The 13,895-nt window shown below is 43.6% G+C and overlaps 1 protein-coding gene across 4 annotated transcripts in view; it reads left to right on the forward strand.

The window, feature by feature from the left end:
• Window positions 1-13,895, forward strand: part of CERT1 (ceramide transporter 1) — a 298,892-nt gene that overhangs the window by 239,596 nt on the left and 45,401 nt on the right. For all 4 annotated transcript variants that reach the window (XM_063963825.1, XM_063963826.1, XM_063963827.1 and 1 more), the window contains 2 exons: window positions 12,136-12,219; window positions 13,225-13,382. In XM_063963825.1, the coding sequence (XP_063819895.1) occupies window positions 12,136-12,219; window positions 13,225-13,382 (242 nt within the window). The remainder of the gene's footprint in view (window positions 1-12,135; window positions 12,220-13,224; window positions 13,383-13,895) is intronic.

The raw sequence follows: 13,895 nt of genomic DNA on the forward strand, positions 1-13,895 counted from the left end.
GTACAGCCCCCAAGTGAGTCATTCGCTCTGACAGAACCAGAGACGATTTTGCCCAATTCATGAGCCACCCATGGTTCTGCAGACACGTTATTGTCTGCTGCAGATTACATAAAAGCAATTCCTGCGTTTGTGCCAGGATTAAAAGATCGTTGAGGTATGGAAATATTCTTATCCCCTGCTGGCGGAGATAAGCTACCATTACCACCATAATCTTGGTAAATACTCTGGGGGCTGTGGCTAACCCAAAAGGTAGGGCCTGGAACTGAAAATGCTGTTTGAGGATAGCGAACCTGAGAGAGCACTGATGGGACAGTGCTATAGGAACATGTAGGTAAGCATCCTGTATATCCAGGGATACCATATAATCCCCTGGCTCCATGGCCAAAATTATGGAACGTAACGTCTCCATGTAAAACCGAGGTACCCAAATGTATTTGTTCAGTACTTTGATTTTGGGAACGGGGCAAAATAACCCATTTGGCTTCTGAACTAAAAACAGGTTGGAGTAAGAACTTTGTCCTCGTTGTGCAGGAGGAACTGAAATGATTACTCCTGACCAAAGCAATTTCTGGACTGCCTCTAACAAAGCCATGGCCTTCGTCTCTACCCGAGACGGGCTGGTACAAAAAAACCTTTGAGGAGGGTGTTTCTTGAAGGCAAATGCATAACCTAGAGATACCGCTTCCTGCACCCAGGCATCTGTTGTAAACTGCTGCCATATCTGTGCAAACTGAAGAAGTCGGTCCCCCAGGTGGAGGCCCTCACCATCAGGCTGATGGCTTATTATCTAGTTTCCCAAACGGTCCTCTGGTAGCCCAATGCTTTTTACTCTTACCAGACTTGTATTGGGGCTGCTTGCCATCACTTTTTTTTTTCCTTTTTTAGCTTTTCCTTGAGACTAAAAGGGCCGAAAAGCCGTAATTTTAGGTTTGAAGTTGTATGTGGAAGGAAAGTAGACCTACTTGGAGTCTGCTTCTGACTCCAGAATATCTGTTAATTTTTTACCAAAAAGAATATCTCCAGAAAAGGGCAAAGATTCCAAAACCTTCTTAAATTCTGAATCTGCTTTCCACGTACGTAGCCAAACTGCTCTGCTAGCAGTTATTGTTGAAGCTGATGCCCTGGAGGCAATAGTACCCATATCCAATGCTGATTCTTCCAAGAACATTGCAGCCTGTTTTATATATGCTATATGGGATTTTTGTTCTCTAGAATTGCTCGCTATTGAAAATTCCCCCTCCAATGCATCAGCCCAGGCAGCCACTGCCTTTGCCATCCAAGCTGAAGCCATGGCTGGCCTTATGACTGCCCCAGACAGGGAAAAAATGTTTTTTAGAAAACCATCCACTCTCCTATCCGTGACATCATTTAGTGATGTTGAAGGTAAAGGTAATGTAGATTTTCGCACTAATCGAATTACATGCGTATCTACTTTATAAGCCACCTCTCTTTAAACAATCCCCAGCTGGAAGAGGATAATTGGAATTCCATTTCTTAGGAACTCTAAGTCTTTTTGGACGTAGCCCAAGCCTCTTCCATGATTTCCGTCAGCTGGTCTGACCCTGGAAACGCAGTCTTGACTGTTTTGGGACGTTTAAACACAGGTGCCTTGGTTTTTAACAGGCTCTGCTGAATCCTCTAAGGACAGAATGGCTGTCATAGATTGAATTAACTCCGCTATATCCACTGAGCTGAGACCTTCCTCCTCCTCTTTGTATGCCGAAGTAGAATTAATTGAGCTGTCATCTTCCGATGATTCCTCATCTGAATCATGTGTAGCCTGTGAGGGTGAAGATTTACTTACCACGAGCTTATCAGCTTGTTTCTTTTGAGAAGCTGCTGCTGGAAGTGATATACCATAGGTGGGGAGCTGCATGTAAGGGTTAATAGTGTAACTTATCCCTGGCCAAGGAGTTGGAGGAATTATCCGTTCAGCTATACTGGATAAAGTCTGTGCAAACATAGCCCAAGGTGGATCCATCTGCACGTGAATCTACTTTGTATTTTTCAAGAAACCCTGGTGAAAGCTAAAACAATTTGCACACAAACCATCCTGAACCAGATCCTGAGAGGATAACACAGCTTTGCAAGACAAACATGATATGAGTGTTGGTATTGCTGTGAGTATAGCTTCCTCACCTATGCCAGTCTTAGATATGATAAATAATCAACACTTCCACAGTGTATTACACAATTTGTGACTGTAATCACTTTAAGCTTCTTAAATTGACATACAATCAGACCCTACCCATGCACCAGCATTAGAGGATCGGAATACACAAAACTGACAGAAAATAGTAAAGTCAGCAATCACACTAGATGTCAGTCACATGTTATACATTAGTATAATAAGCAATATGAGCACATCAACTACAACTACATTTTAAGTATGTAGGAGAACATTTTACTGCATCATGTTTAAACAGATCTAACGTATTCAGACGCAATGCAAAAGAAACAAACAACAGTAAATGTATACAGACTCGTATGCAATAGGCACTTATCTAACTATTCGTACTCAAAAGGGTAGATAGAGACTTAGTGCTGTATTACCCGTAATCAGTAGTGGGATACAGGGAGACTCGCCTCGCTTCCAGGACCGATCAATATGTTAGCGAACGCTGAGTGGATCCAGACGCTACTAGTGTACACTGCCGCTCCATGAACCTATAGTGAACACAGACACACCAGTCACACAACCGCCTATGCTGCGACTGGGCCCCCTTCGTGTACAGCGTCTGTGACGGAAGCGGGGTACAGTTCATGACGGGAGACTCGGAGGAAACTGGTAATGAACCTGGGGGAGGGGCAACCAGTAGTGCGTCTGACTCCCCACTGACATCAACCCTAGGGATCATGGCCTCATAGTATTCCTGGAGTCTCTGATCTCTAAGGCCTAGCGCTGGTGCACCCGGGGGGGGGGGGGGGGGGGGTGGAGGGCAGCCGCGTCGGCAACTGTTTGGTAGTGTCCTCCCAAAACAGTGCGTCTGTGTCCGTATTCCCCTACTAAGCGGAACCGATGCCTTACCTTCTCCCCATGCTCCGGCCACAGCCTGGTAACGTCTCCTGGACCTGCTAGTATATCTGACACAGACGCCCGGCGAAACAGCACTGTACTCGTGACTAAGTGTTGTCGCGACCCGGCAGAGAGTTGTTGGAGCGACTCTTTCTAAGGTACATATAAGATGCTGTTTAGAAAGATCACTCACAAAAAATAAAATAGTAAGACTATATAAAAATAGTACAAGAAAGCTAAGGGCTGCTTAAAACCAGCAGCCCTATGACCATGGTCCGGCTCCTGCCGCAACAAGCAAAAAACTGATTTGCCCGAGTCGGAAGGCGGGGATGTATGGATGGGCCCGATGCATGCTGGGAGGCCGGAAAAGCCTTGACCCGATTAGTGCATATTCACTGTCGCTCATCATATTCCGTTGTTATCTTGTAGATAACCTGTGTATCCTGCCGCTGAAAGAGTGAATAGAATGCCTACTAGTATACAAATAGTGCAGTTGGGTGATATCAGGGGCAACAAGCATGGGTGTATGTAATAAACAAAAAGTTAAGCATAGTGTGTACCATTTTAAAACTGTATATGAAGTGTACAATGTAGGGTGATTGGTCAGAGGGAACTATATAGTCCCACACAAGAACCCATGAAGTTGGGCTTCTTTAGATAATTTTAAAGCCGTACTACAAGAAATAAAAAGAATAGCTTATCTGTCCATGGGGGGAATCAAGGGTCTGCAGTAAGTTCCAGTACCAACGCGTTTCATCCTATCATCAAGGGAATAGAATTTATAATTGTTCTGTGAACCTCCCTGCTGCATATATCCTAGGATAAACCTAATGCTGACTGACTTTGGGGATTTTAAACTGTTATTAAGGTGTCTACACACGGTGAGATAAATCTGTAAGATTTTGACTATATAGTCAAAATCTTAAGGAAAGTTAGTGCACATCTCAAGGTGTTAGGCAGCTTGCGATATCGATTCGATCCCGATGCACGCTTCCGTGGGGTCGGTATCGTAAGGCTAGATAGACCTGTGCAGGCAAGTCAATCTTAACTATTTATTGTACTATCCAGTGCAAAGTATAGTCAAAATTGGCACTTAGTCAAAATCGTACATCGACAAAATCGGAAGTACAGATTGTCAAAATCTGTGCTATTTAGGCTCTGCGGGAGTTCAAGGGAAATCGCATTGTCAAAATCGGGCATAGCAAGGATCTCACCGTGTACACACCTTTTAGTTTGTTAAACTTACCTCTGCTGATGGGTGGCTGCAGCTTCTTAGAGTATAGTACTGTTTAGCAGTCTGATTTATTACTGTGTGTTTTCTCCTACACTATTTCAGTTAGAACTTAGACAGGTTTAAGTTGCTTGGTTAGTTTCAGCCTTTCTGCCTTCAGCATTTCTTAAATCAGAAGATATTTAGGCAGGTTTTTTTTAGCCTTTGCATATAGATTATACAGATTATTATTTTCAGTGTCTGTTACATAACATGACAGGGTAAGCAGAAAAGGCTTCCAAAGCAAAATTCTTCTTCTGCATTCTGTATGTTCCAGATGTGAGACCCAAGTTTTACCAAGGTCGCACAGCGCCAGAAACACTCTGCACACAAAGACTGTGCATTGGCTATTAAGTAGTTCGATGGATGAGTCTGTGATAATTAAGTGGGCTAAGGCCATGATTCAGGCAATTGCAGTACTTAGAGAGCGGGTAGACAGTCAGCGGTAAGGGACTCCTCTCTCCCTTGTGCCCAGACGGCCCCTCAGCTTCTATATGATCCTTTCACTGAGACAGTATGAGCCTGTAAGATTGGAAAGTGCCTTTCCAAGGTGTCTGCATCTATGGATAGGATTCTGGCACCCTCCCAGATGTGCAACTGCTCGGAAGTGTTCATTGCAGACTTCAAACCCCACCCCCAGAGAGATTCAAATACCGCATGTCCCTTGCAAGAAGAGGGTGAGCTTGTATACCCGGACTGGGAGGATAATTAGGCTGGGATGAGGATGCACCTACCCATATTGGTATCTGGGAATTAATTAATGCAGTTCACCAAACTATAATATTCAGGAAGCAGAGGTTTTTGAGGTATGTTCTCCTTACCTTGGTCAATCAGATGTGAGGCTTCTGTTTTATATTTTAGAAGGTTTTCTAGATGCTGCTTCTTTACAGTCACGTGTCTCTGATTTGGCAGTTTCTGCTAGAAGACCTATTTCACTGACCCAGACTCAAAACATACTTTAGTGGCGGTACCCTTTGAAGGGTAATATCTCTTTGGTCCTTACTTTATCAAGATTATATCTATGGCTACTAGAGGCAAGGGCTCTTATCTTGCGGTTTCAACTCCTAGGGCATATACTCCCTTTATTTGTTCGTTTTGATTGCCTGGCAGGGGAAGATCTTGGCCCTTCAAAAGCATAATCACTTACAGGGGCGCCTTCATGGGCCTTGGCGCAGCAAAATTCTTGCCAACCCGGAACCTAGCCAGCAGAGAAACAGACTGCATGACGTTCAGGGGGCCAGTTCCATCATCTGGCAGTAGTGGCCTTCTTGCTCAGATTCCAGGATGTCTGGCTCCAGTCCTTTCCAGGCTTCTTTGTTAGCATCAGTTTGTCTAGACCGCATGAGTCTTCAACCTGCGGCCCTCCATCTGCTGTGGAACTAGCATGCCAGCATGCCCTACCTCAGTTTTAGCATGCCTTAATAGCAAAACTTTGGCTGGGCATGCGGGGATGTGTAGTTCCACATCAGCTGGAGGGCCGCAGGTTGCAGACCCATGGTCTAGACCAGTGATGGCTAACCTTGACACTCCAGCTGTTGTTGAACTACATATCCCAGCATGCCCTGCATCAGTTTTAGCATGACCAAATATCAAAACTGATGCAGGGCATGCTGGGATGTGTAGTTCAACAACAGCTGGAGTGTCAAGGTTAGCCATCACTGGTCTAGACTCTAGAGCAGGCTTTCCCAACCACGGTCCTCAAGGCACACCAACAGTGCAGGTTTTAGTGATATCCAGGCTTCAGCACAGGTGACTTAATTAGTAGCTTAGTTATTTTGATTTAACCATCTGTGCTGCAGCCTGGATATCACTAAAACCTGCACTGTTGGTGTGCCTTGAGGACCGTGGTTGGGAATGACTGCTCTAGAGGATACATCCTGGACTTAGCAGGTAATAATTGCTGCTCCTCTTCCCCAGGATCTGTTCAAACGGATGTGGTGGATTCTCATTTAGTTTCTGAAATGATTGTACCAATTCCTCTATACCAGCAAACCTCTTCCTGGTAAGAAAATGGGTCCTTCCATTCAATCCTGAATTTGAAGCTGCTAAATTACCCTCTGTTTGCTGCAAGTTTCAAGATGGAGTCTTTGCATGCTGTCATCAGCACAGTGGATGGTGGTGATTTTTTTGCATCAAACTCCAACAAGACCCACTCTATCAGAGCCCCTGTCTAAACCCTGCTTTATTTCATCTGGTTCTGACGGCATGGTTCCTTGAGACTCCGACCTTGAAAGCTTGTGGGTTTTCCAGGCGGGTTTTACAGACTGTATACGGTTTTTAGGTCGACCACTATTGGTAGACAGGCATTAGGTCGACATGGCAACATGAAACGGTTGACATGATTTTTTATTTTAGTTTTACTTTTTCATACGCTACGATCCACGTGGACTACAATTGGGAATAGTAATCTCGCTCGCCATGCGAGGGTACACTGTGCACTAATTGGTGTTCCCGGTCACTTTACGAAGAAAATGACACCAATTTGGTTTTTTTAAACTCCTGTCTACCTTTTTCCTGTTAACTGTCTTCAGGTGTCGACCTAATGACTGTCAACCTAGTTACTGTTGACCCAGTAATCCACACCCACGCAGACTGTGATTCAGGCTCGTAAGCCAGTCACTTACAGAATTTGCCATCATATCTGGAAGCTTCAGACTTAATGGTGCGAGCATCGGGGTTTCTCAGCTGCGGTCTTAAGACTACTGCGTCTTTCGTCCTTTTCTTCAGTGTGTACTGACTTGGGGCCTTCGCTTCTCTTCTTTCAAGGGTCAGTTCTCTGCTCTGTCAGCACTTTTCTAAACACATTTGGTACAGACTTTTTTTTTTTTTTGTATGTTCTTTGAATTCAGTCTCCCTACGTACCATCTATTCCTCTGGAATCACATTTTTAGTTTTTGGAGGCTTTTCAAAGGCCACCCTTCGAGCTTCTTGAAACTGTGGAGTTGCGGAAGGTGTTGTTTTTTTTTTTTTTTTTTTTTTCTGCCCATTGCGTCTGCTAGATGCGTCTCTGAGTTGGCTAACCTATCTTGTACGCTTCCCCTTGTTTTTCATTCAGGCAGTAGTTTTTTAGACTATACGGGGTATATGCAATTCCGGGCGAATTGCGGCACTTTTTCGCCCGTTTTTAAATTCGACACAATTCGACCGTCGAATTCCGGCAGGTGGGTGCCGGAATTCGACATATTCAATAAAAAACGAATTCGACAGTCCCGCTGACGAAAAACGGCCGATTTGACGGATTTTGATAAGATTTTTAAAAATGTTAAAAAAAACTTGAAAAAATGGTAAAAAACCCGAAAAAAAAATTGCGTGGGGTCCCCCCTCCTAAGCATAACCAGCCTCGGGCTCTTTGAGCCGGTCTTGGTTGCCAAAATACGGGGGGGGGGGGGGGGGAATGACAAGGGATCCCCCGTATTTTAACAACCAGCACCGGGCTCTGCGCCTGGTGCAAAAAATACGGGGGACAAAGAGTAGGGGTCCCCCGTATTTTTTGGACCAGCACCGGGCTCCACTAGCTGGACAGATAATGCCACAGCCGGGGGTCACTTTTATGCAGCGCCCTGCGGCCGTGGCATTAAATACCCAACTAGTCACCCCTGGCCGTACCCTGGAGGAGTGGGGACCCCTTCAATCAAGGGGTCCCCCCCCAGCCACCCAAGGGCCAGGGGTGAAGCCTGAGGCTGTTGTCGTCGTACCCCCCCCCCCCCCCCATATCCAAGGGCTGCGGATGGGGGGCTGATAGCCTTGTTGAAAATGGAAGAATATTGGTTTTTTGCAGAAGAACTACAAGTCCCAGCAAGCCTCCCCGCAAGCCGGTACTTGGAGAAACCGCTGGTACCTGTAGTTCTACTGCAAAAAAAATACCCAATTAAAAACAGGACACAGACACCGTGAAAATACAACTTTATTTCACACATGCCGACACATACATACTTACCTATGTTGACACGCCGACTCTGGGCTCGTCTCCAATGTCGACATCCGGGGTACCTGAAAATAAAATTATACTCACCTGATCCAGTGTCCAGTTCTTTTATTGTAATCCACGTACTTGGCAAAAAAAAAAAAAAAACGCATTAACCCGAACCAGACGGACTGAAAGGGGTCCCATGTTTACACATGGGACCCCTTTCCCCGAATGCAGAGACCCCCCGTGACTCCTGTCACAGAAAGGTCCCTTCAGCCAATCAGGAAGCGCCACGTCGTGGCACTCTCCTGATTGGCTGTATGCGCGTCGGAGCTGTCAGACGCGCATCGCACAGCTCCCTCCATTAGTTTCAATGGTGGGAACTTTGCGGTCAGCGGTGGGGTTACCCGCGGTCAGCCGCTGTCTCTGCATTCGGGGAAAGGGGTCCCATGTGTAAACATGGGACCCCTTTCAGTCCGTCTGGTTCGGGTTAATGCGTTTTTTTTTTTTTTTTGTCAAGTACGTGAATTACAATAAAAGAACCGGACACTGGATCAGGTGAGTATAATTTTATTTTCAGGTACCCCGGACGTCGACATTGGAGATGAGCCCAGAGTCGGCGTGTCAACATAGGTAAGTATGTGTGTCGGAATGTATGTAGTAAAGTTATACTTTCACGGTGTCTGTGTCCTGTTTTTATTTGGGTATTTTTTTGCAGTAGAACTACAGGTACCAGCGGGCCCGTTTCCCCCCCGCATGCTGGTACTTGTGGTTCTCCAAGTACCGGCTTGCGGGGGAGGCTTGCTGGGACTTGTAGTTCTTCTGCAAAAAACAATATTCTTCCATTTTCAACAAGGCTATCAGCCCCCCATCCGCAGCCCTTGGATTGGGGGGACAGCCTCGGGCTTCACCCCTGGAAGCCCGAGGCCTCCAGGGTACCCCCGGCCAGGGGTGACTAGTTGGGTATTTAATGCCACGGCCGCAGGGCGCTGTATAAAAGTGACCCCCGGCTGTGGCATTATCTGTCCAGCTAGTGGAGCCCGGTGCTGATCCGAAAAATACGGGGACCCCTACTCTTTTTGTCCCCCGTATTTTTTGCACCAGGAACAGGCGTAGAGCCCGGTGCTGGTTGTTAAAATACGGGGAATCCCCTGTCATTTCTTCCCCCCCGTATTTTGGCAACCAGGACCGGCTCAAAGAGCCCGAGGCTGGTTATGCTTAGGAGGGGGGACCCCACGCAATTTTTTTTTCTGATTTTTACACCATTCCATTTAAAAAAAAATATATATATATTTTTTAAAATATATAAATAATACTTGTGCCTCCTAAATAGACAAACCAAGTACCTAATCCCTTCTAATATAAATAGATATGCTATTACCAAAAAAAAAACACACAAAAAAAAACATGTTTCTAATTTTTTTTATTAGATTCCTCCAGCAAAGTGTGGCGGATTGAAAATGACTAATTTACTGTCTAAAAGCACTGTTGTTGAATTTGCAATCTTCAATTGAATATACTTTTGTCGAAATGCCGCATTTGTACCATTGCAGAAATGTCAAACTTGACAAATGCCGAATTTCAAAAAGTCGAATTTGGAATGGCCGTTTTTTTGGCGAAAAGTACTGTATTGCATTGTCGAATTTTTTTTTTTTGGTGAAAATGTCCCGTTTTTCGACATTTTCGGGAATTCGACCACAATTGCATATACCTATATACCTTTTTACTGAAGGTGTTTTCAAAATTCCATTTAAACCAGGATATTGTTTTCTCAGTCTTTCTGGGGGCAGCCTCGTCCTCTAGTTCTAAATCCTTAGAGCTCTTGGAGTCTGTGCTTTAAGGAGTTATAGTGACCTATGTTTTCAAGAGCTTAACACTTAACATTTTAGTGCCTGTGCTTCTTTGTCAGGCCTGTACCCACAAGTCATTGCTGCAGTGTCCCCCAGATGCATTATGAGGAAGGTAGTTTACGGGGAGTACAAAAATCCAATGTAATCATCCTTAATTGGTGGTCACGTATCGGTATTCTTGCTAGATATACAGGATTGCCATAATCCAAAAGGACACACAAAACCAGGAACAGGGAGAAAACAAACCTTTTAAATATTGATTTTATAAACCTTGATCTGGCACTATATCTGCATAATATATATCAAAATGCAAAGGAGGCAGATAAAGGAGGCACCTGTCTGGTATACTTTGGAGGTCTGAGGGCTGCTGGATTGACATTTCTCTGGTGGCTGCTTAAATCTGCAGCCGCCAAGGGGGAGAATGCTGCTGCAGGGTTGCCCAGTGCAGAGGGGCTCTGAGGTCCCTGTTGAGATTGGTGGCTATCGGGAAAAATATATTCCAGCAACCGCCCAGTGGGTGTTTCTGAATGGTCACATTAGATGCGATCATGTTATAGAGAGCCTGGTGTGGTTGTATCTGTTGTGACTATGCCAGACAAGTTATGGACATCCCTACTTGCTTTCGACCACTAACATACTTCTATACTTGTATAGAGTCTGTTTTGTTTTAAAGTGCGTTTCCTACACCAGTGGTTCTTAACCGTGGTCCTCAAGTACCCCCAAGAGTTCATGTTTTCCAGGTCTCCTCATATGATTGCAAGTGAAATAAGTGAACTACTTCCACTGTGTAGGACAGTGGCTATTCTGTGGGTTGTACCAGTATCCATGAGAGCGTGGCTCTGTGAGTGATTTTGCATAATTCCCCTCTAAACCAATCACCTTTTAAGGTACTTTGACTTGGAATGGCATTTGACAATGTTCTACCATTTGTAGTGAGCATTTCCTCTTCTATATCCTGTTGTAGTCATATTAGAAGAATTGTATTTTGTTTGTTTTTTTTGTTTTGTCTCTTACTTACAAATGCTATAACAGGGATTTTGTAGCACCCAAGTCTGACCGTTAAGTGCACAGCTTAAAACTCCTTTTTATGGGAGATGCCATTTTTTTGAGGCTCATTTAGGAACAATATGAAGAATTACAATGGAAACTGCAAACCAAATTATGACCTGTTGGATGTCTTTTGAGGAACTCAGAGTGGTAGCGTACAAGCAAATCCAATAATATCTTAGCTTGCCCAGCTGAACGAATAGGCAGTCGGCCTTCAAGTTTTCCATTTCTTACAGAGAGGGTTTTTCAGATTTGTTGGCAAATCAAAAAAGCACTCTAATGGGCAAAACTATGTAGCACTGCAGGTGGGGGAGATGTAATATGTGCAGAGAGATTTAGATGTATTGTTTCTGTTAAGCGTAAATACTGGCTGCTTTGTCTTTTATGCTGCAATTTAGACTACAGTTTGAACACACCCCACCCAAATCTAATGCTCTGCACAAGTTACATCTGTCCCACCTGTAGTGCAACATGGTTTTGCCCATTAGTGTGCTTTGCTAACAAACCTGAATAAGGCCTAGAATCCACTAATGTGACTTATTGTGACATGAAAACCACTCTGCCATGTACTTGGTCAGCCCACTGGGGTAGATGAGGGCCCTCCTTTCAGTCTCTTGTATTCAATAACAGAGGGAGATATCATTAATTGAATATTTTGTTTGGTCAGTAGCACATTCCCTGCCTGTATCCGCTCTTCTGTTTTACATAGAAATCAAAGTATGTATACTGTAGTTTTAAACCTCAACCATACCCTTTTACATAGCTGGTTGAGGAAGAGGGGTCTGGGAGGGACCTCAAATCCTAATCTCCTGGTAGTGCTAGCCTCATAGACACATTCACACAAGGGCTCTCTGTGTATGATCCTGTAACACAGGGTTGGTGACTAGTTAATAACTGGAGTAGAATGACATGTTTGTTAGCTGGTTGATTCTGTGCTATTGTCTTGTATATAGTGCACTCTGCTTTTATACAGTACATTTAGTCACCACTTTGCCAGCATGTACCTGACATGACAGCCTATACTTACTTACTTCTGCTTGTTTAGTGGTTGAAGATGATGAAGAAGACTTCCTTCAGAACCATGCAGATGGAGACTACATTCACACCAGCAATGGCAATAGAGAAAAATGTAAGTGCTTTCTTATCATTTTTTTTTTTTACATGTTAATTGTCTGCAACATATTACTGTTTATTAATGTTTTATACACAATGTGCTCGTGCATACTTTGTGGTTTATGATTATTTTCTTTTTCAAGTTTTGCACTTTAAGAAATGTAGTTAATGTGCCCAGTGATTAAAGCCATCCACTGCTGTATTGACGTTCTGAACACTTAACTACTAACCCTTTTTAAAGATCTTGTGTCAATTCATAACATTGTAAATTATTCAACCTTTTCTATTAAATTATTTTCAAAGAGGAAATATAATGGAAAGTTACTAGTTTTCGTGTATGTGTAATTATACGTAAAGTACTTAATTGTATTGTACATATGTTAGAATGGAACATCAGAATTTCAATCAGTTGTGTACACGCAGGCACTCGTGCTTAATTCTGAAGCAGATGATAGTCTGACCTGTTGAAAAGTGAATCTCCTTTTATATTTCAATACAGTATGTTGTAAGTTGTGCGACAGCTAAACTGTTTGTATGTTTTTTGTTTTCTCTCTGTGGTTTGCAATGACTTTACAGTCTATGGGGTATATTCAATTAGGGTCAAAAGCTGCCATCTGTCGAAAAGACGGCAGTTTTTGACTTTTTAAGGTTGAATCGTGATTCGACCTATTCAATCCCAGCTATTTTTATTCGATAAGTCTGGGAATTCGACTTGTCGAATAGTATGTGAATCGGCGGTATAGCTGCCGATTTCACGTACTTTTGAGGGAAACTGGGCCAAATTCAACAGGATATAGCCGCTGCTGTAGCGCTGCTCTTCTCAGTCTGCCCGCGGCTCTCCCCCGTCTAGCTCCTGCATCTCAATTCGACTTTGTTAAAAGTCGAATTGAGATGACATTGAATAGACCAAGTCGTATCCATTCCGACAAATGAATGCCGGAATGGATCCGACTTCAGTTGAATATACACCTATGTAGCTAATGTTAGTTTCATTTATTTAATTGGTTTGTTTGTATTTCAGTGTTCCCACATGTGAATCCCAAAGGAATTAATGGTATAGATTTTAAAGGAGAAGCCATCACTTTCAAAGCCACCACAGCTGGTATTCTAGCCACTCTCTCACATTGCATTGAGCTTATGGTTAAACGGGAGGACAGCTGGCAGAAGAGGCTTGATAAGGTATGGTGGACCTCCCTGTTATAGATGTATGTTGCCCTAGCATGCACAGAAGCGGCATAAATTGCTGTTTTTATATAATACAGCTCTTGCCGTTTCCTATCTCCTGTGTCATGTCTCGCCTTCTAGCCTCCCCTGTAAGTGCCTTTGGTGGAGACCATCAAACCTGCTAAAGAGGAAATGCAGAAATGTTGCCGATTACAGCCTATCTCCTTATCTAGTACATTCTACAGAAATGATAGCCAGAATATGATTGGTTGCTAGGACAACGCTTCTGTTTTTCCTTTTTAGAAAGTCTGGTAGATCTATCCCTTTTGTGTCTCTTTCCATGTTATGACTATATACAGATGTGTCCACTTACATCTTTGCTGTTTTGCTAAATATGGCACAACATGCAAAACACGGCTAAGCTGTTTTTAACGAGTAACAAGTGGATAGATTTTAAAATGATTTGCCATGATAGAACATGTATAAAGTAACATATTAAAGAAGTAAATTAAGAAAAATCACAAGGCA

Source organism: Pseudophryne corroboree, chromosome 1 (genome assembly GCF_028390025.1).
Source record: "Pseudophryne corroboree isolate aPseCor3 chromosome 1, aPseCor3.hap2, whole genome shotgun sequence".
In the NCBI taxonomy this organism is placed as follows: domain Eukaryota; kingdom Metazoa; phylum Chordata; class Amphibia; order Anura; family Myobatrachidae; genus Pseudophryne; species Pseudophryne corroboree.